Source organism: Doryrhamphus excisus, chromosome 6 (assembly GCF_030265055.1).
Source record: "Doryrhamphus excisus isolate RoL2022-K1 chromosome 6, RoL_Dexc_1.0, whole genome shotgun sequence".
Lineage (NCBI taxonomy): Eukaryota > Metazoa > Chordata > Actinopteri > Syngnathiformes > Syngnathidae > Doryrhamphus > Doryrhamphus excisus.
This window is the reverse complement of record NC_080471.1, coordinates 5,634,798-5,658,321: the sequence shown is the minus strand read 5'-3', so window position 1 is coordinate 5,658,321 and position 23,524 is coordinate 5,634,798. Positions and strand designations below refer to the sequence as shown.

At 41.2% G+C, this 23,524-nt stretch overlaps 1 protein-coding gene across 6 annotated transcripts in view; it reads left to right on the top strand.

Moving 5' to 3' along the window:
* Window positions 1-23,524, top strand: part of atp8a1 (ATPase phospholipid transporting 8A1) — a 142,035-nt gene that overhangs the window by 33,191 nt on the left and 85,320 nt on the right. For 3 of the 6 annotated variants that reach the window (XR_009130230.1, XR_009130232.1, XM_058076631.1), the window contains exons 5-15: window positions 1,041-1,086; window positions 1,205-1,245; window positions 3,546-3,619; window positions 6,700-6,769; window positions 6,835-6,962; window positions 7,383-7,494; window positions 10,107-10,272; window positions 15,554-15,681; window positions 17,544-17,621; window positions 17,699-17,787; window positions 22,400-22,444. Coding sequence is in view for 3 of the 6 variants with exons in the window: in XM_058076631.1 (XP_057932614.1) it covers window positions 1,041-1,086; window positions 1,205-1,245; window positions 3,546-3,619; window positions 6,700-6,769; window positions 6,835-6,962; window positions 7,383-7,494; window positions 10,107-10,272; window positions 15,554-15,681; window positions 17,544-17,621; window positions 17,699-17,787; window positions 22,400-22,444 (977 nt within the window). In the remaining 3 variants the exon portion in view is untranslated. Of the gene's footprint in view, window positions 1-1,040; window positions 1,087-1,204; window positions 1,246-3,195; window positions 3,270-3,545; window positions 3,620-6,699; window positions 6,770-6,834; window positions 6,963-7,382; window positions 7,495-10,106; window positions 10,273-15,553; window positions 15,682-17,543; window positions 17,622-17,698; window positions 17,788-22,399; window positions 22,445-23,524 lie in introns of all 6 variants that reach the window. The other 3 variants (XM_058076632.1, XR_009130231.1, XM_058076633.1) reach the window with 3 other exon arrangements.

Genomic DNA, 23,524 nt, shown 5'->3' with positions numbered 1-23,524 from the left:
CATGCTAGGTTAATTGGCCACTCCAAATTGTCCATAGGTATGAATGTGAGTGTGAATGGTTGTTTGTCTATATGTGCCCTGTGATTGGCTGGTGACTGACCAGTCCAGGGTGTACCCCGCCTCTCACCTGAAGACAGCTGGGATAGGCCCAAGCATCCCCCACGACCCTCATGAGGATAAGCGGTAGAAAATGAATGAATGAATGAATAATTTCACAATTGAAAATGGTCTGGTGTTATAATAGTGTTATAATATTTTCCACCACTTTAAAAAGAATCTCCCAATAGTGTATTGGAAGTGTGTTATTATGTATACGCTTTCTATAGTAAGGCCCACTGGGAACACCCTCTTTTGTGTGTCTGTAACCTTTATGCTAATGAGCTGTAGTTGTCCGTTCCTTTATGCTAATGAGGGTGGTTGTCCTCGCCTGTGTCTGGCTCTAAAAGCCACTATTGTAAGTTGTTCCTTGCTATGTTTGCATCATATCAATAAATATGTAAGTTTGAAAGATTACTTTGTGCATTAAGAGTGTTATCTTGAGGGTTTCATTGATACTGGTGTTCCAATTCATCCCCACATGGCCCCAGCGGTGAAAACCTGCTGGCACACCTCAAAATTAGGCTTTATTGTTGCTTTTATGGTTCTTTTAGAGTTGGGACACCATGGAAAGATTCCAGTCAGATTATGGACACTTCTATTCAACAAGGATCAAAATTAGCAAACTGCTATCAATGCTGCTACAGCTTTTCCTAAAATGGTGCATTCAGGTGCATCACGTAATTCCTCGGAAACAAGTTGCATGACGCGCTGCATTCAGGGACACTTGTAAATCAAAGTAAACACATGCACATGCAGGCCAAAGTATGTGATATTTACAAAAACAACCACTTGTTGGTCATACAATCATTTATTTATCAATTCTTCAATTTCAAGTTAATGAACAAAATAAGGTTTGTTTTTTAAGTGTGCTGTTGTAGGGGCTTAAGGTTCATCTTCTAACATTTGTATAATTATCATTCCCTTTTATTGTTTTATTCTAGAAACGCCACAATGCAGACAGCGTTGTCAACAAAAAAGAATGTCAAGGTATGAAAAAATAGTTCCTGTTGTGGGCTTATTGGGCTTTAAAAAGCATAACATTGCATGGAATTGCATTGCATCTCATTCTTGCCTCCTCTTTGTTCCCCTCTCTCTTCCCCTTCAGTACTGAGAAACGGTGCCTGGGAGATTGTGCATTGGGAGAAGGTATGTACTGAGACGTGCCGCTAACGAGCATTCTCACAACACGTTGGTTCGTTGCGCTGCTTTCACTTCATCTATTGACCCCCCCCGTGTTATGTGAGGCATCTAATGAATCCAGTGAGACCTGTCAAAAGGCTGATATGTGCATGTATGTATTGTTGCTGGGGCAACACACAACAAGAGCATGAAATAAGGTTACATTTATGGTAATGGGAATGGTTTATTTCATTTCAACATGCATCAGATTACAATTGAATGCATCACATAATCAGTTCCCAGTTCCACATGTCCAAAAGGAGTAGGAAGAACCAAAGCTTATTAAATCCTACCCCTCCATCTGGTACTTTTACAATCAGTAACTGTTACATTTGTTCACTTCCTGCTTTCCTAATATAGTTTTTATATATAGTAATATAGTATTTTTTTGTCCCGTACCAAAGTACAAGGTTATATGAGCATCCAATGCCATAATGGGTACCATAGTGCATGTCAATATAGTGATATATATAGCACATCATGACTGGTTCAAGACTCTTCATCCTTGTATTTAGCAAACATCAACTGCTTGTATTGTTTCTTGAATTGGCTCATCGTTGTGCATTGTTTGATTTCCTTACTCAATCCATTCCATAGTTTGATTCCACATACTGAAATGCTGTGGCTCGCATAACGTAGTCCTAGCATAGAAGTGTTTCAAATGTACTTCTTCCCTGAGATCATATTTCCCCTCTTTTGTAAAGAAGTATTGGATGACATTTTTAGCTCATTGCTTATTTTTAGCCTTATGCATTATTTTAGCTGTTTGAAGATGAACTATATCAGCAAGTTGAAGTATTTGTGATTTTAGAAATAAGGAGTTAGTATGTTCTCTGTAGGCGGCATTATGAATTATCCTTACTGACCTTTTTTGCAGTACATTTAGCCAGTGAAGATTGCTTTTATAGTTATTAGCCCATATTTCCACACAATAAGTAAGATATGGTAGAACCAGAGAGCAATAAAGAGTGTGGAGTGATTTCTGATTGAGAACAAATTTTGCTTTGTTCAATATTGAAATATTTCTGGCCACCTTATGTTGTATATTTGTAATATGAGGTTTCCAGCTCATATTTTCATCTATTGTTTCCCCAGAAATGTATTTTCGTTCACCCTTGTGCTGGTGCGTGTCCTGTCTACTGTTAAACAGCATGATTTTAGTTTTATTTAGGTTTTATTTTTCTATTATCATCAAACCATCTTTTTAGTGTGACCATTTTTTCCCTAATGAACTGTTTCATGTTTTTACTTGATTAGTGAGTGTGTTTATTTACTACAGTTACAATATACTGTGACTAATGTGTGTTTTGCACTTGTGGAATACAATGACCTGGATGAATGATAATATTCACAGGCTTCATAGATACTTTATATCTATGTAACAGTAGCGCTATTTAATAGCGGTTGAGGCAGCGGTGCTGCAAGTAACAATGATGGCTGGGTTTGCTACAGAGATTAAATTCTGACCCTGTTGACATCATAATATGCAAATTAGATGAGTTTATTTACTCCCATTACACTTTGGGTCACACTGGTTATATTTCTAATTTACAGTATGAAGAAATATATGGTATAGTATAAATGACAGCACTCAGAACTCTAAACTAAAACGTTGCCCCTTTAACAGGAAGTACAGTAAAAATTCATACACTTTTGTCACAATTTTGTGTATAGGTTTTGTTGGAGGGTGCTTTTAGGGACAATATTTAAACATGCAGAAATACACAAATATTAGCCAAGTGACACACTTTACTTATCCTAATATTTGCTGATTTATTAAATAGATACTCCTGGGCACTGCACAGTGGTAATGACTGTGTTGCTGTTGTAAATATTTTTTTTTTACATCATCTTCAAGTATATTGTACTTAACTTGTATGCTAAAATTGCACAGCAATGACCGATTTATTTTTACAGGTGGAAGTGGGCGACATTGTCAAAGTAAATGCTCTTGATTTCGTACCTGCAGACACTTTGGTTTTATCATCCAGGTAACCAGAGTCCACTCTGATGGCTGCCGGGATCGGGATCGTCTTCTGTCTCTGTCTCTCGTCTGCCCTTTTAAACTCTTAGCTCCCTAAAGAATGACGGTTGACCATCATTTGTGTAGGTGTGACAGTGGAAATTGGACTGGTTGCTTCGGGGCAGATGAAGGACCCTCAGCATTGACTTTGACGCTCCTGTCTTTTCTTTGTCCTTTCCGTGTGTTTACGCCTTTGTTTCCCTTCCTTCCTGTCTCCTGTCTGCCGCTGGTGTGCTAATGTCAGGTGACTGTTGGGGAAGTAGTCCGAGCCGCCAACGGGGATCATCTCCCGGCTGACCTCGTCATACTGTCGTCCAGGTCAGGAAACCAACGGCGACGTTACCATAGAAACAGCTGCGTCAAAGACATTCCATTATCTCCCAGATGTTGTGTGTCAACTACACTGCATGTTCACGTCTGCACTATTCATCATTTCACCATGCATGAGCAAGGGGTTGGGGGGGTTCCGAAAATCGCTCATGATGTCTCGACAATTTGCATGATGTGGTATTCCAAAATGGAAAGGAATGATGCTCACACATTTTCTGCTAATTGAGAGTATTTGTCAGTTAATTTCATTCATTCATTCATTTTCTACCGCTTTTTCCTCACGAGGGTCGCGGGGGTGCTGGAGCCTATCCCAGCTGTCTTTGGGCGAGAGGCGGGGTGGCCAGCCAATCACAGGGCAGATATAGACAAACAACCATTCACACTCACATTCATACCTATGGACAATTTGGAGTGGCTAATTAACCTAGCATGTTTTTGGGATGTGGGAGGAAACCGGAGTACCCGGAGAAAACCCACGCATGCACGTGGAGAACATGCAAACTCCACACAGAGATGGCCGAGGTTGGAATTGAACTCTTGTCTCCTAGCTGTGAGGTCTGCGTGCTAACCACTTGACCGCCGTGCCACCCCTAATTGAGAGTATTTGCCAGTTAATTTCATTCATTCATTTTCTACCGCTTTTTCCTCACGAGGGTTGTGGGGGTGCTGGAGCCTATCCCAGCTGTCTTCGGGCGAGAGGCGGTGTACACCCTGGACTGGTGGCCAGCCAATCACAGGGCACATATAGACAAACAACCATTCACACTCACATTCATACCTATGGACAATTTGGAGTGGCTAATTAACCTAGCATGTTTTTGGAATGTGGGAGGAAACCGGAGTACCCGGAGAAAACCCACGCATGCACGGGGAGAACATGCAAACTCCACACAGAGATGGCCGAGGTTGGAATTGAACCCTGGTCTCCTAGCTGTGAGGTCTGCGCGCTAACCACTCGACCGCTAGTTTCATGTTTTATAAATACCTCTAATGGCTGTTTACACCGCAATCGATGTCTTTTGAGTTGTTGATTTTTACATCCTTCAAAATTTGGTGCCGCCTGTGTAGGCCTGACCCAAAGGCCAATGCCGCCGCTACTGACCATCCCAAATGATGACGCTTGGGTCAAATCAGTTCCTAGCGGGATTGTTGTCATGCAAATACCACCCTACTTTTTAAAGGAGTTGCTTCCTGGCCATTACATAATCTTGAATGGCTGAACCTCATTGATTGTAGTCTGGCATGAGCCCCTCACTCCCAGGCTCCGTGCTCGGACCAGTACCCTTTTGTTGCTTAAAGGAGTGCTTACAAAGAGTAGCTGGCACCTTCCCAGCATGCTCTAAGGCTGTCCCCGCGCCCGGTAATCTGCCAACACGCCTGTTTGCTTTGCTTCTTGATGCTCTGCACGCTACCTCGATCACATCACGCCACTCTGGAGCTTCCTTTCTCCTCCGCTGTTGGTGCCCTTTGCTGTTTTGTGTGATTTCATCAATACATTTGTTGTTCAGGTGCCATTCAGGAGAAACATTCATTGCCGTAAATGCTAGAATTATAGCCTAGGTGTTTATTTATCAAAACCAAATATGAAAAGTTATTGTTCATTTTCAACTTGAATAATGATTTGGAGTGCATGAGAAATTAGAGAGGAAAGCATACCTCTTTTTGACCACATAGTAATTTATTAACAAGTCTATTGCACAACACAGCAATAAGAGAACCAATGTTGTAATAGCGGTAGGGAGCAAACTTAATAGCACTGATGAGATCATTGTAAACAGTAATATAACAATACAGTTATATAGTAACATTCATGAGTTTCTGCTGAGTGGCAACATTTTAAAGTGCATGCAGAGTTAGATAAAACCGTGAATTCAATACAGGCCTTAATTACTGCATTTACGGCAGTATTTCTGCTAGTGGCTTTTATTAGTAGTCAGGCCTTGTCCACACGTAGCTGGGTATTTTTAAAACTGAATTTTTAAATTCAAAATTTAATTTAATTTAAAATTAATTTAAAATTAACATTTTAAATTTTTTAAAAAAGTTAAAACTATTTCAACCCTCTCTCCGTTTATGAAAAAAAAATGGTGTCTGCACCACTTTGTATTAAAATAAATAAATAAATAAATGCAACCCCTCACGTAACTGCATAAATGCTAATAACACTGGTAATGGTAATGGTTTTATTTCATTTGAACATGCATCAGATTACAATTGAATGCATCCCATAATCAGTTCCCAGTTCCACATGTCCAAAAGGAGTAGGAAGAAGCAAAGCTTATTAAATCCTACCCCTCCATCTGGTACTTTTACAATCACTAACTGTTACATTTGTTCACTTCCTGCTTTCCATAATACAGTTTAAGGTTATTTTATATTATTATTATTTTTTTTTAATAATGCACCTCGTACCAAAGTACGGGGTGATATGAACATACAAAGACATAATGTGTAGTGCATAGTAACTGTGACAACAACAATGAGGACCTTGCCATTCGGATATGATGGTGCAATGCCTCCAGGAGGACGACTTCCATGTCAAAGTTCTCCCACCAGCTTGCAGCACATCCCGGTCTGTTCCGAGGAACATGCCTTGGACGTGGAATGGTTATTTGAGGGAAAGCGGCCGACACAAAGTGATTCAGTATTAGCAATAACAAGCAAGAAAAAAAGCGCTTGAACAATAGTTCCAACAGCTCCGAGGGCATCCATGTTGTTTTTGATGTAAACACAGGTCGTGTGTTTGATGTCACAGCATACTTTGTCGTTTGGAAACGTATAACTTTGGTTATTTATGTAAATACCCAAACACATAACCCTATTTTTCTGCAAATCTACAACATGGCCAGAGGTTTTATAAACCTTTGTTTTTAGTGCCAGATATCTGCGGGTTTGTGTGCACGATAGGCCAAATCATGGAAAAATACCTTGGTTTTATGATGTACCCGCCTACGTGAGGACAGGGTCTTAGTCTTTCCCGTGTTGGATGAATGGTTGGACCTATTTTGGAGATAATGAACCACCTCTGTATGGATGTGATGTCTTTGTTTTTCCTCGTGCCGCCGCAGTGAACCACAGGGAATGTGCTACATCGAAACATCCAACCTGGATGGTGAAACAAACCTAAAAATCCGCCAGGTAATTACAAGACGATACAGTTGAAATTGTTGCACGGTATATTTTTGACACACATCACACAACAGGGACTCCAAGTGACGTCCGACTTTAAGGACATCGACAGCCTGATGCGTCTCTCGGGGCGGATGGAGTGTGAATGTCCGAACCGCCATCTGTACGAGTTTGTGGGAAACATCCGACTTGATGGACACAGGTGGGGGCAAAGTTCTGGTCTGACGTCTGTATCAGCTGGGGTCCATTAGCCCGCAGTGGAACCACGATGGCGGCTGGAGGTGGAGGCACCTGGTGCACTGAAATCCAATGATGTGTTTGTTTAAAGGCTCTGTCATTGGAAGGAAAATCAATTTCCTACCAGCGACTGGAGGCAGTTTTATGACATCTTTTATTGGATTTGATCATTCAGGAAACTAAAAAGCTTCCATGAGTAAGCAATTTCCAAAAAGTACATTAGGCTTTTAGTGGCTTTAATAGCTTGATGCTTCTTTTTTGTCATTGTAAAAGATTTTAGCAGTAGTGACCTTTTTTTGTTATTTAGTACGTCTTACAATCTGGACCGTTTTCTTGGAGGCTGGAAACTAAAATTGTGCCATGTGTGTTGTGTATTCAATTACAGCACAGTACCGCTGGGACCGGACCAGATCTTACTGAGAGGAGCCCAGCTGAGGAACACACAGTGGGTCCACGGTGTGGTGGTTTACACAGGACATGACACGAAGCTCATGCAGGTACAAGTCTTGATGTATCTAAAGTAGGATTGGCCGATATATAAGGTGAATGAAATGATGTCATCGTGAGGAGAAGTGGAAGTATTTACTCGGCAGACCGCTGAGTCATTCATTTATTTATTTATTTTCTACTGCTTATCCTCACGAGGGTCGCGGGGGTGCTGGAGCCTATCCCAGCTGTCTTCGGTCGAGAGGTGGGCGGGGTACACCCTGGACTGGTGGCCAGCCAATCACAGGGCACATATAGACAAACAACCATTCACACTCACATTCATACCTATGGACAATTTGGAGTGGCCAATTAACCTAGCATGTTTTTGGAATGTGGGAGGAAACCGGAGTACCCGGAGAAAACCCACGCATGCACGGGGAGAACATGCAAACTCCACACAGAGATGGCCGAGGGTGGAATTGAACTCGGGTCGCCGAGCTGTGAGGTCTGCGCGCTAACCACTCGACCACCATGCCGCCTGTCACAAAATCATTCATTAATTTATCAATTTTCTACTGCTTATCCTCATGAGGGTCGCGGGGCTGCTGGAGCCTATCCCAGCTGTCTTCGGTCGAGAGGTGGGCGGGGTACACCCTGGACTGTTGGCCAGCCAATCACAGGGCACATATAGACAAACAACCATTCACACTCACATTCATACCTATGAACAATTTGGAGTTGCCAATTAACCTAGCATGTTTTTGGAATGTGTTAGGAATTGAACAAGGGTGGAATTGAACTTGCGTCTCCTAGCCTGTGCGCTAACCACTCGTTCACCGTGCAGCTGTCACAAAATCATTATCATTATAAACACTAACTTTTCATACAAGACTCTGAATTCAAGTTTTCTATCATTTCATATCATCATATCATGATACATGCTAAGGTCTATATCGCCCAACCCTAAAGGGTATTTTTTTACTTTTAAAGGCCCCTTACTATGTCTTTTTTCAACAGTGTTACAGCAAATACGTCTCAGAGGTCCCACAGTCGTGTGTTGACCAACATTTTGACAGTTGAAGTGCTTGTAGTCAGCCCCACTGGGATATGTGTATGTAGCTGTGGATGTCCACACCTATCTCTAAAAGAGTGTGTGAGACTTGATCCACTTTTGACATATATACTGGATTTTCTGGACTATAAGTCGAGGCCAAAAATGCATAATTAGGTAGTAAAAAAAAAACATACATAAGTCGCACTGGAGTATAAGTCACATTTTTTGCAGGTAATTTATTTTCCAAACGACTTGACCAAAACTGACGTTATGTCCTCTTGGAAGGCAAGTTGTAACAATAAAAGAATAGAGAACAGGCTGAATAGGTGTAAGGTATGCTAACAAAATGGTTATTCAGCTACACCAAAAATAAACATGAAGAGAATAGGTGTCCAGTGTTTATGGAACATACATCGTTTTTTCATTTATAAGTCGCAGAAACAGCCAAGTGTGAAAAAAAGTGTGACTTACAGTCTGGAAAATACGGTCGTCAAATCTTGTTTTTTGTGTCATTTGTATCGAAAATATTGTGCAAGTTTTAGTACATTGTCTCTGTGTTGGTATTGCACGTAACAAAATATTGTTCAGTGTATTTATTTATTTTTTTTATACAAAATAGTGGGCATATACGTGGACCGACACCTCTAGCGAGGGGTGAGGGTGTTAGCGGTGTTATGTCTGTGATGAAGGAGGTTTTTCTTACATGATGTTATAAACAGCGAGTGTTTCAGTGACGTTTCTCTCCAACTGAGAGCAAACGACAGAGGTAAGGATATTTTTTCTCATGCTTCTTTCTTTCTTTCTTAATTTATTTCAGACATGCATACTATGTTACATTATTGTTTCTCACATATACGTACATTTACAATACAATACACTTACAATATCTATTTATATATATATATACACATACATATGTACATACACACACAATACCTCATGACTACACATGTCTGAAAAGGAGCAGGAAGAAGCAAAGCTTATTAAATTCCCGTCCCCACGCAAGAGTGATTCTGAAGTGATTTTTTTCCACACATAATCACAGAAGGCGGCACGGCGGTCGAGTTGTTAGCGCGCAGACCTCACAGCTAAGAGACCAGGGTTCAATTCCACCCTCGGCCATCTCTGTGTGGAGTTTGCATGTTCTCCCCGTGCATGCGTGGGTTTTCTCCGGGTACTCCGGTTTCCTCCCACATTCCAAAAACATGCTAGGTTAATTAGCCACTCCAAATTGTCCATAGGTATGAATGTGAGTGTGAATGGTTGTTTGTCTATATGTGCCCTGTGATTGGCTGGCCACCAGTCATTTTGGCTGGACCCACAAGTATGCATGATCCCTGGGCGGGCCTACATTTGGGTGGATTCTGTTATTGAACAGACCTCTTCCTCGTGCCACCGACATGTCACCAGCAGAGTGACTAGTGAGTCCATAAAGACATCACTGTTAGAACATTATTGGGACATATTGGGAACCTTCACCCCTAGTTTTTGAGCCTCATTTTTGGAGAAGAACCTCCAATACTACTGCTTTTCTCTGATACTACTATTTTTGAAATGTAAAGATTCATATTCATCAGCTGGTATTTTGACTTTGACCAAGCATCCTCATTCTGTTTGCCTCATCAGAACTCCACTCGACCGCCGCTCAAATTGTCCAACGTGGAGCGCATCACCAACTTTCAGATTCTGGTCCTGTTTGGCTGCTTGCTGGCCATCTCTCTGGTCTGCTCCGTGGGCCAAACCATCTGGAAGTACCGGTGCGGCAATGACGCCTGGTACATGGACCTCAACTGTAAGAGTCTCCCCCACCCTGAGGCTGCACGCCGCCTCTCATTGCACATATTTAATCTCACTTGTGTCCATATCAGCTTATTTATTTGGTCGTTCTAAGTTAAATGCTGGTATGTACCGTGTCGTTTTTTGGTTGTTTTTTTCTTTTTGCTTACGTTGCCTCAGTTGAACAACGTTTGGCTTAACAAGTGAAATATGTGGCAATGTGGGAATTAGCACATTCCCTGTTTAATTGATGCGTAGATGTGTTGCGTGACAAATGGTTGAATATCACTGCGCTGCTGTACTCCTTTTGGTTCCCCTTCTAATGTTGTGTTTGATTTTGTTGTTTTTTCTTTGTTGTCGTTTTTTTAACAGCTCCAGGTAACAACCATTTAAAAGCCTTGGCCATCCGTGAATGACCTCCCCTTACTAACCCCTTACTGAAGCTCTGCCTTTGCTAAGCAAATGAGGCCCCCTACCCTCGCCCCCATACGGTTGCCCAACTTTCTATTGGCCCGTTCCCGTGGACAAGCACATACCAGGGATCCAACGATAGGTTCTCCCCTCTTCCACCTCCGTCTAGTTATTTTCAGTGCCTGATGCAAACAGTGTCTCACATTTCCTCCATGTTTTTTTTGTTGTTGTTGGTATCTTTCTTTGTTCTGCACCACGTGAAACACTTTGCCACTCCCCAAAGCTTCAGACCAAAGTAGTTCTGTTCCTGCCATCGACAGGAGGTTATTCTCCGGAAGCTCTTCTCAGCAGTAGGCTTCTTGCGTGTTTATGTATGATTGAACACCACATGTGGTGCAGGAGCTGACATTTGCAAAGGCCTCTGCTGACATCTTTTCAAAGCAAGAGGAGACATGGGGAGACATGCAAACCTAGTCGTAGTCCGGTTGCTCACAGATTCTAAACCAGGGGTCTCAAACTCAATTTACTTGGGGGCCACTGGAGCTAGGGTCTGGGTGAGACTGGGCTGGCCAAAAAATAAATGCATTTATTAAAAACTGAAAAATATACAAACTTTTTCAGTGCTTTGGTTCCGATTTTCTACAATAAAAGCTCTGATAAAACATTCCACTCTTCTCAAATATCTTAATTTTTATTTTTCTGCACAAAATAAGAGGAAAAATAAATAAACAAATAAAGAATAAAGAAAATCAATCAATCAGTAATAAATAAATAAATATAATAATAATAATAAAACGGCAAATAATAAAAACTTAAGAAAGCACATATACATAGTTGGTGGGTAGACAAATTATTTTTTTCAGATTAAAATGAACAAAGCATTATTAGAGCCCTGTAGACATGACAAAACACGACTATAGTCACATTTATACTCTTTTTATTTACAACATATTGCGCAACTGCAGGGTCTTGAGACACATGCTAACTCGCAAACTAGAGAGCTAGCGACCTAAACGGTAGCCTCCAAGTTGTTTCCTTTAAACTTAAAAAGCCAAAAACTTACCACTTCCACACGGATAGGGAGGATAACTATTAACAGTTATTTAACCTTTAACATGAACATTAATCAAATGTAATAATTTTTTCTGGGTACATGATACCATACAGCATCCATATCAAACTTAACATTAAACTTTCATATCAAGGCGGGGGCCTCAAACTATTGTCCTGCGGGCCACATGTTTGAGACCCCTGCTCTATAGTAGAGTAGTACATATAGACTAACATCTAAATACAAGGATGAAGAGTCTTGAACCAGTCATGATGTGCTATATATATCACTATATTGACACTTACTATGGTACCCATTATGGCATTGGATGCTCATATCACCGAGTACTTCGGTACGGGACAACAAAATTAAAAAATTAAAAATTACAATTACAGAAAGCAGGAAGTGAACAAATGTAACAGTTAGTGATTGTAAAAGTACCAGATGGAGGGGTAGGATTTAATAAGCTTTGCTTCTTCCTACTCCTTTTGGACATGTGGAACTGTGAACTGATTATGGGATGCATTCAATTGTAATCTGATGCATGTTCAAATGAAATTAAACCATTACCATTACCAACATCACACCTACTTGTAACACCTAGTTCTTCCATGTACTCTCCAGTCTTCTACTTGAATTTGGTCAAATTAAAATTTCAACAAGTGTTTAGTGCAAGGTGGTCTGCAGTGCTGAAGCTCTGGTCTGCAAAGTGATCACGGTGGTACTTCGGCCATTACTCTGTGCCCTGATAGGCTTGTAGGAGAGGTCGTGTCCTGGTCGATTTAAACTTGCGTTACGACTTACACTCTCCCCCTTTTTTGTAGTGCTCTATTGGTTGTATTGGTGAGGGGTTTCTGGCGTTAAACACCTTTTTAAGACACTTCAGGGGCAGTGTAAGTCATAAAAGCAGGTATCCATTTTGAGACTTGATTGTCCCCCATAAGGAGCTTGTGAGGCTCTTTCCAGTGCGCATTGTCCAACCTGTGACAAAAGAGAGCGGTGGAAAGCCTGTCAACTTGGCTTTTTTTTCTGCAAATTTTCGCCATTTTATCAACATTGGAAAAGCTAAACGGAAAGGAATTGGCGTTAGCTGGCCACACACAGCATCCCGCTGGCTCGGATGTCACTGAAGCCCGGTGAATAATTAATGTGACTTTGGGCGGTCACAGAGTGCTGATGCTGGCAATGGTTTGTATTAAGCCTGTACGCCGTGATAACATCATGCAGATGGAGGCCAAAGAGTACACACTGCTAAATATTTATGCATTCAAGCAAACCTGTTAGATTGTACTCTTCAGTTTGGCTATCTCAAAATAGAAATCAACTTAGTCAGATTGCTCAACTGGCAGTGTGCCCCCCCCCCCCCCCCCCCCCCCAAAAAAAAAGTGGTTTAGTTCTGCTTTGGTTTTCATTTTAGGGAAGTTAAATAGACGAAGTTGAGTCTGCAAATTCAAACCTGTTTAAAACATAATAGTGCATCTTCTGCATCGAGAATTAGTTTTTAATGGTTAATGGTTAAAAAAAATGACATTCAAGAAAAGTGGAACCTCAAAGGCTGAACATTGCTATTTCTTTGGATTTCAAAACAATGTATTTCTCATAATAGAAATAATAGAAATAGGCCGTTCCAGGTTCAACCTGTCGTCACCAAAAACGCTTCGACCGTGTGGGGGTTTGTTCATGTATCATACAATAAACAAGCAAAATGCTCTTACTAAGAATGAGTTAGTTAACCTAAAAAATATAACCGCTGCAAAACACTTTAACTTGTGAACGGGTATTGGCCAACTGCTGCTGTCTTACAGGACACAGTGTCAGCGTAAGGTCAATCTGTCATACTTTTGTGAGTCCACTTCCAATGCATCGTTCTCTTCCATTCTTTGGCTTCACAGAGCCAAAGAAAAAGCAAAATGCCTGGAAAATCCTTTCAAAGATGTCCGAATAGGTTTGTTGGGGTCTTGTGTGACTTCTGTAGTCTTAACCAGCAGTTAGAGCGACACTTCCTTTGCGAGTCCACTTACAAATTCATCGTTTTCTTAGATTCTTTGGCTTCACAGAGCCAAAGAAAAAGCAAAATGCCTGGAAAATATTTTCAAAGATGTCTGAATCGGTTTGTTGAGGTCTTGTGTGACTTCTGTAGTCTTAACCAGCAGTTAAAGCGACACTTCCCTTGCGATTCCACTTACAAATGCATCGTTCTCTTAGATTCTTTGGCTTCACAGAGCCAAAGAAAAAGCAAAATGCCTGGAAAATCTTTTCAAAGATGTCTGAATCGGTTTGTTGAGGTCTTGTGTGACTTCTGTAGTCTTAACCAGCAGTTAAAGCGACACTTCCCTTGATATTCCACTTACAAATGCATCGTTCTCTTAGATTCTTTGGCTTCACAGAGCCAAAAAAAAAGCAAAATGCCTGGAAAATCTTTTAGAAGATGTCTGAATCAGTTTGTTGAGGTCTTGTGTGACTTCCGTAGTCTTAACCAGCGGTTAGAGCGACACTTCCCTTGCAAGCTCCCCACAACATGACACAGCAGTCTGGGCACAGTAAGGGGGAACTACTGCTGTAGCTATGGAGTCTAATGTCCAACATCCAATGTGAAACTAGCTTCACCACGGTACTTTTGTAGCCCTTAGTTACGAATATAATACGCCAACCGGATCAGCTCGATCTCGTGGCGGAAGCCGATTGGATATCCGAAAAATACAGCGGATCGGCCGCCAATCTCGATCCTAAAGGTCCGATTTGGACATCCGTACTGTTTTTATCTAGAACGACTCTCCATCTTTTAAAAATAAATGTCGGTTAAATGCTCCAAAAATTCAAAGAAAAATTAGTCTTAGAATTAATCCCAAAATTTAAAAAAAATTGCCGTTTTCAGGCAGTTGGCAAATGTTGGTGAATACAAATTGTCAGCTGTAGATATCCCACTGCATACGGGTGTGGTTTTGCACTGGTGTTTGTCCTGCAGTGCTTTTTGCAAGCAAACCGATGAATTGTGGAGTGAAGGCACCTAACGATGTGGCGATGCAGTGGCCATCATTAACATTAACACGCCGGCGCCATCCACCCGCTCTTTTCCACTCCTTGTTGGTTGGGAATGTGCTATGGACTGACTCTCCCTCCTTTTTGTCTTGAGAGCATTCAGTATGTTTGTCTGCCCCAACGTCCCCCACACCCCACCCCACCCCACGCACACCCTCTCTCCTTCGCCCCACTTCTAAGACTCCCTTGTATTTGTTGTACCAGTAGCAGTGTCGCTTCCATCCCGCTACTTCCTTTGTGCCATCCGTTTGTTTTGCTACGGTTCTGTCACCGCAAGGGGCCCCTCCCTCTCAAGCGCAACGCTAAGTTTGCTTGAGGAAGGTAACTCTTGCGAGCTCACCCGCACAAGCTGTGGAAAGGTAAATGACATCCCTCCTGTTTTCATGTTTGGTGTCCATGGGGTTCTATGTTGATCATTGATTGCTTTTTTTATTTTATGTTTTGGGTGGGGGGGAGGGAGCTGCATCATTTTTGCACAGTGCCTCATTTGGAAATCATTGCCTGGATCATGCTGGATGCCAAGGCTGCTGCTGTGACACTAATAACAACATAGTTAGTCCCTAACTCTCAATCTGTGGGACGTCAAATTTGAAGACCAGGTTGGGTGGATGGATTGGGTTCATTCCAGCTAATGCTCCATGCTAGCCCAACACGCCCCACTGCTTTGGGTTCGCAGTGACCATTGACTGGAAGTACCTGTGGGCTCTTGAACGTTGAACTGATGGATGCTCATGAAACGAGCGCTGATGTGCGTCCTATGTATCACTTCCTGTGTCCAAACCCGTCTCCTCGATAGATGGCGGAGCGGCTAACTTTGGCCTCAACTTCCTCACCTTTATCATCCTCTTCAACAACTTGATCCCCATCAGTCTGCTGGTCACTCTGGAGGTCATCAAGTTCATCCAGGCCTTCTTCATCAACTGGGTGAGTCGGCCGTTGAAATGCCAACGTGTGGAAACCTTTTTTGACATACGGCGTCTCACAGAAGTTAGTGTGTTAAGTTAGTTAATACTATAGTATTGTTCCTTAAGATGTACTGACATGAAAAATGGTTGTTATAATATGAGTATAGCCCACTTCTGTGAGATATGAGGATATATCGAAGGCGAGATAAGCTTAAAGCAACGAAACGCGTGTACTTCCCAACTAGGTCATTGCCACTGACTAACTCAACCAAGATTTTTTTGTGCTTCTAAAGATCTGCCGTGTCTCTTTAGTCATTAAAATTTCATTTTTTCTTTTTTAGCAACTTTCAGTTAGTCCTCATTTGGCCTCAGTGTCTCTTTAAGAAAATAAGTTTTGTGTTTTTATGTTGGTGTTGTGTATTTATTTTACATTTTCTGGTACTGTCCCACCAACCTCCACCACCATTGTTTAATACACACAAACACACAAAAACAAAACAAACTTTCAGTATAGTATATGTTTACAAATTTGTTTCTATACAGGTTATATATTGTGTAGGGCTGCACGGAGGTCGTGTGGTTAGCGCAATTCCACCCTCGGCCATCTCTGTGTGGAGTTTGCATGTTCTCCCCGTGCATGCGTGGGTTTTCTCCGGGTACTCCGGTTTCCTCCCACATTCCAAAAACATGCTAGGTTAATTGGCCACTCCAAATTGTCCATAGGTATGAATGTGAGTGTGAATGGTTGTTTGTCTATATGTGCCCTGTGATTGGCTGGCCACCAGTCCAGGGTGTACCCCGCCTCTCGCCCCAAGACAGCTGGGATAGGCTCCAGCATACCCCCACGAACCTCATAAGGAAAAAGCGGTAGAAAATGAATGGATGGATTATGTTTCGTTATGTTACTTCCTGTGTTACTTCAGGTTATAACACATGGTATGTTTGTTATTGGTCACGTTACATCATGCATTGTTGTTTATTATGTCGTGTTATATTTGATGTTGGGTTATAGTTTATGTAACGTGATGCTACTTAAGCAATGTTATCTTTTTTTGTTATGTTATCACAATATGTTAGTGTTATATGTTATTATGTTAACGTATTTAATGTTAATATGTTAACATACATAGTTATATGCTACTCACACTACAGTACATAATGTGTTATGTTACGTTAGGTTGTGTTAGGTTAGGTAGCGCTATGTTGCGTTACGCTACGTTGCGTTACGCTACGTTGCGCTGCGTTACGATGCGTTACGCTGCGTTGCGTTACGCTGCGTTGCGTTACGCTGTGTTGCGTTACGCTGCGACGCAGCGCAGCGTTGCGCTGCGTTGCGCTGCGTTACACTACGTTACACTACGTTATGTTAGGTTGCGTTACGTTATGTTGTTATATGCTACTCACACTACAGTACGTAATGTGTTATGTTAGGTTATGTTAGGTTGTGTTAGGTTAGGTAGTGTTACGTTGCGTTACGTTAGGTTAGGTTGCGTTATGCTGCGTTAAGTTAGGTTACATTATATTAGGTTAGGTTGTGTTACGTTACGTTGTTGTTATATGGTACTCACACTACAGTACATAATGTGTTATGTTATGTTACGTTATATTTGGTTAGGTTACCTTAGGTTAGGTTGTGTTACGTTAGGTTGTGTTATGTTACGCTACATTAGGTTAGGTTGCGTTACGTTAGGTTAGGTTACGTTAGGTTGCGTTACGAAGACAGCTGGGATAGGCTCCAGCACCCCCGCGACCCCCGTGGTAGAAAATGAATGAATGAATGAATATATTGTGTAAACATATATAGAACTGACCCATTTGTAAACGTTTTTGTTTACCTCACCATGCATTTCTAGTTATTATATTTGTTGTGTTACTTTCCAGGACACTGATATGATCTACGAGCCGACAAACACCCCTGCCATGGCTCGTACATCCAACCTGAATGAAGAGTTAGGCCAGGTAAAAAAAAAAATATATATATATATTATTAGGACGACTTCCCATTTGAAATGTTCTCTACTGTTTTTTCCCACTAGGTGAAGTACATTTTCTCTGACAAGACGGGCACGCTGACCTGCAATGTCATGCAGTTCAAGAAGTGCACCATCGCTGGCGTGGCCTACGGGTATGGAAACGCCCCCACCTACCGTTCAACCCTTTTCTGCCATCCCCTGCTTCCTTCTCTCGCTTCCTGTTGCCTTCACCTTGCACATCATGGTACCATCTGTTGTCTTCTCTCCTCCCTCGCCTCGCTCCTCTCAAGATAACCTAAATGTAACAGGTGTATTTTTACTGCAAAGCTGCCTCTGGAATGCATCAACACCCTCTTTTTATGGTATTCACATTTTAGTAAAGCAGCGTCGAAGGTTTAACACTTCTGGAAAGGAAAAAGAGCCACTCTACTGTTACAGTCAGTGACACGCGTGACAGGACACCATTAATCCCATTAGTGAAAAGCCTTATTAATGACGTAGACGAGGCGAGAAGCCAAGGTTTTATTTGGACTCTGTTCCAAGAAGCATTCATAATTTGAGGAAATTACATTTCCTTGACAGATGAATCATTTCAAATTGAATATTCAATATGAATTATTGAGCTTGACCATACCTTCAATGAATACACAGTACACTCTAATGCAATATTTAGAAATATAACTTTCTGTGAATGCCTGTGAATATTTTACATTCCTTTCTGTATGAATTATACTCCTACAGTTCTTAGAGTTCCCCTGTAGGTGTTACCTTTTTGGTTGAACTGGGCTTTACAGTGAATGTATTGGAGGAAAGACGGTGTGCTGCAGTGTAGTCAACATTAGGACTTGCACAATCACGTGTAAACAGACAACTGCATTGGTCATCACCGCAGTAGTCGACGTCTCCTGGTCACTTTAATAAGCCTCCATGTTTGAAGCCATAGGAAATGGAACATCCTCAGTAGGTGCTGCTGGTTTGGTTAGCAGGGGAGTTCAAATCACCTTAGCAGTGACTCATTTGAGAAAATGGCTGTGCCGCCGTTTCATCCTTGATGTTTAACCCTCCTCTTGTGTTAGGGTCGGCACCGACCCGTTTTACATTTTAATGCATAAAAACAATCACATAACATTTGTTTATCGCATCAAGTTTTTTTTTTTACTTTGTCGGGAAACTCTATTTCAACAAAATAAAACCAAAAAAATAATTTTTACCACATTTTAAAATCGTCTGGTTGAAATCATGACCACTGTATTGTTAGGGTGGGTTTCGACCCGGTTATAATAATATGACTATAAGCAATATTTTGAGCCCCAACTGAAATCATAAGTGTACAATTAGCCAACACAATGACAACCAGCTCCTCTTCTCATCATGGAAGCTTCAGGGGATTCTCATTTTGACCGCTTTTCCAGTATACCAGCAGAAAAACAAGGTCCAGACATGTGAGGTGAATTCACTCATTTGACTGATGGCTGATTTCACATTTACAATTTGGATCATGGAAAGAATGGCAAGAAGTCCAGTGAACCAAGATCTGGACCAAATATTTGGAGACCAGAGGAAGATCTGACAAGCTTGGTCCCCATCAGGGATGTTTGGTAGAAATGGGTGCAGCTCCTTCTGCTGATGTTCAAACCAGGGCAACGATGACAGTGGATGAACATCTTGTCCTTTTCCAAGGAAAATGCCTGTTCTGCTTTTTCATTTCACTTTACACTAAAGTTCTGTTGCTCAAAACAATAACTTTTTCTACCTTTTCTTGACATGAATATATATGGGTCAAAATTCACCCCAATACCATAGATGTTTCTTTAGTGATTAATACTAAAATGAGAAAATAAATCAAACTAATTGATTTAAGAGATATGTTCTATAGGTCTCAGTAATAGCCAGGTAACAAAAGAATTCAATTTATGAATTTATGATTCTTTTGAGGTTCATTTGACCATTTTTGGAAATAGAAATGGAGGGGTATAGTGACAAAAAAGGCCTCCATGCCCACACCAAAAGTATTAAAAGCAACATTTTCATGGATGAGGAAGCCTAAGAAGGTAACCAAGACATGAGAAGCAAATTTGATGGTAACTTATTGTTTTTAGTGTATTTTATATGTAGCTGATTTAATACACGGGTCAAAACCCACCCGTTAACATAAGATATGATACCAGGAAGCTAACACAAGAGGAAGGTTAAAACATTTTTGGCCATTTTTTTTCTCTCCAAATTGGCACTCATTTAAAACAATCCAAAGAGGTCACGTCTGTCGGCCATCCGGGATAAACTCTCTCCCCGACATACTTCAGTCACTCTGCTTCAGTCTTTGCTTGACCTTCGCTTTTTAATTCCAACTAATGATCATGAATGTGTGCTCCACAGCAGGAAGAGAAGACTGCTCTTAATGAGGGAAAGCTATGTTGTTGTTTGCATAAAAGTCCATTTCCAGTAGCTGCTTACGGCACTTGTCATTGTTTACGCCTAAAATATTATCCATGAACACACTAAATCTGCACTATCATTGTTCCCACTCAACAAACAGGCTGAAATCTGCTTTTGCCGCGTGGCACTTTTGCGTCTATTCCCATCACAGATGTCCTATTTCACTGCCCGCCTAAGGTTAAGTCGAGTATCTTTAGTCGTGCGTTGTTGCTAAATAGCTTGCGTGTGTCTTCATGTGGAATTAAAAAAAACCCCCACAAAACTCTGCTGTTTGACTTCCATGCATTAGAAGTATAAACGTGTGGATGTGGGTTGGGGAAACACAAGAACATTTTTAGCACAAGTGCATGAGCGAGCACGCGTGCAAAGTCGTGACTTGTAATTGGGTGACGCACACACACCACACTGCATGCACACAAAGCACTCACACAACTGCCTGTATGTGTTCCTCTCCACAAATGAAGCGCTGCTGTAATTAATAAAGTCATCCCCGAGGGTGTAGACATTAATTCATTCCACTGGAATGGAGTCCAAATCTCAAGGAGAGGTGTTGTTTCACTGAGTGAAGCGCCCACAATACACCCCAACATGACATTTCAAGGGAGAGTACATTTATATAACGCATTTTACTCTTCGTTCAGCGTTAATGTACTTTTGTGTAGAACAGGACTATTAATTCCTAGCTATAGCAGCTTTAAAGATGCAATAAATTCATTTGTAATCAGAATGTTGTATGGGCACCGTGGCCACATAGTCAGATTGGGAATCCTGGGTTCCATTCTCCTTTTGGGCATCTCTGTGTGGAGTTTGCATGTTCTCCCCGTGCATGCGTGGGTTTTCTCCGGGTACTCCGGTTTCCTCCCACATTCCAAAAACATGCTAGGTTAATTGGCCACTCCAAATTGTCCATAGGTATGAATGTGAGTGTGAATGGTTGTTTGTCTATATGTGCCCTGGGATTGGCTGGCCACCAGTCCAGGGTGTACCCCGCCTCTTGTCAGAAGACAGCTGGGATAGGCTCCAGCATACTTATCCTTGTGAGGATAAGCGGTATAGAAAATGGATGGATGGATTATATTATATTCCGTTATGTTACTTCCTGTGTTATTTAGGTTATAACACATGGTATGTTTGTTATTGGTCACGTTACATCATGCATTGTTGTTTATTATGTTGTGTTATATTTGATTTTGTGTTACATTTTATGTAACGTGATGCTATTTAAGCAATGTTACCTTTTTTGTTGTTATATGTTAACACAATATGTTAACGTATTATATGTTAATATGTTAACATACGTATGTTATATGCTATTCACACTACAGTACATAATGTGTTATGTTACGTTACGTTACATTAGGTTTCGTTACGTTGCGTTACGTTACGCTACATTACGTTAGGTTACCATATGTTGTTGTTATATGCTACTCACACTATAGTACATAATGTGTTGTGTTATGTTAGGTTGGGTTGCGTTACGCTACGTTACGTTACGTTAGGTTAGGTTATGTTGTTGTTATATGCTACTCACACTACAGTACATAATATGTTATGTTACGTTACGTTATGTTGCATTACATTAGGTTAGGTTGCATTACGTTAGGTTAGGTTGGGTTACGTTAGGTTGTGTTACGTTAGGTTACGTATGTTATGTTGTTGTAGGTCACGTTATGTAGTGATGTGTTGTGTGTATATTTACACTGTTACAGCACTCTGTTCTCCTTAGGCTACATTACTTTATCATATGACGCATCATGCTGTTATGCGTTAAGTTATTCATGGCACATTCCGCCATGTTATGTTACATTATGCCATGTTACAGTATGTTACATCAGTGGTTCTTCACCTGGGTTCGATCGGTGGGTCTGTCTCAGGGATTCGTCAAGACACACCCGACTCATTGTGTCAATTTCTGATAACATTCCCCCTCTGGTGATCACGTGACATTGTTTGGCCAATCAGGGTTGTGGGGAATTTAGTGAGCTCGTACGTCATGTGATTTGTTTATATATATATTATTATAATATTTTAATCCATGCTGTACTGTGTGGAGCAAACAAAGAAAGTAGTCGGACGAATATGCGGAGGTACCTTATGTTACATTATGTTACCCTGTGTTACGCTATTTGACATTATGTTTTATTTTCCTATGTGACAGTCTGTTATTTCCAGATTGTCCAGATCTAACCCTCCTACCTTAGCTCCTGTTGCCCCATAATAGTAACCCATCATCCAGCCCTAAAGACCTCTTTATTTACAATATTATTCAACATGTTAACAGTCGTCCTTTCAGCTTTTATTTTTGTCTTCCCACCTTGGCTCCGACAGTCACGTGCCAGAGACTGAGGATGCTAGTTTTGCTGAGGATGACGGGTAAGACGTGTGATGACTGTGACGTGGGTTTTTTTTTTATTTTTATTCATTTTTTGCTCCTGTGTTTTTGCTGCTTTGTGTGACGTGGTAGTGCTGCCTTGCCTTGCAGGATACTTTGAACGCAACGCTGCTCAATGTGACACGTGTTTGGAAGTGTGCAAATGTACATTCAGTACTGTTGGAGGCTTTGTTGGTGTTCTCACACACTTAATACACAACTATTCTTTTACACACACACACACACACACACACACAGAGGGCCATCTGCAGTCATATTAATATGTGCAGTAACAGCATGCTACTATTTTGCATGGGTTGTTGATGTCTAGTTGAACTTTTTCTGCTTTTATCTTCCCAGAAACATAATAGTAACATTTCATTTATGCATGGAGAGGCTCTTTGTGTACACTATGGATTACACATACTACTAACACACACGACTACCAAGTAAAGGTGCACCACATTGAACGATGAAAACGCTACTTTCACAGCCTGAATATGTGTGAAAGAATGTCCCAGGGGTGTAATCATCATTGGGCAGGGGCCGGTTACCGACTTCAAGGTATACTATGGTCATAGTTTTCCAAACCACTAAAGTTATCCTCCGTGCCGGATATGAGCGAAAGTGGGGGTCCACTGCATGGAAATACTTTGTCACTTCCTGTGTTATTCCTCGCAGTCGGAACTGCACTTCGATGTGTTAAAACCACAGGCATGTGTTGTGTTGCCAAAAGTCCAATATAGATAGCAACGGCGTTAGCTTCCTCATTAGCGACCGCGCTGTTGTTGCTGTTGGCGCGGTTATCAGTCGACATATTACTCACATGGAGGGTCACCAAATAGGGGTGTGTATTGGCAAGAATCTGGCGATACGATACGTATCACGATACTAGGCTCACGATACCATATATCACGATACTGTTAACAAGGCCATATTTGTTTTGTTTTTCTTGTAGTTAAAGATTATTTATTTGGAAAAACGGAATTCCACCAGCAATATGCACTTACTAAACACATTTTTATTCCATTAGAACCGTATGTTATGCTGTATCACTAACTTTCCTCTGTAAAAACTTAAAG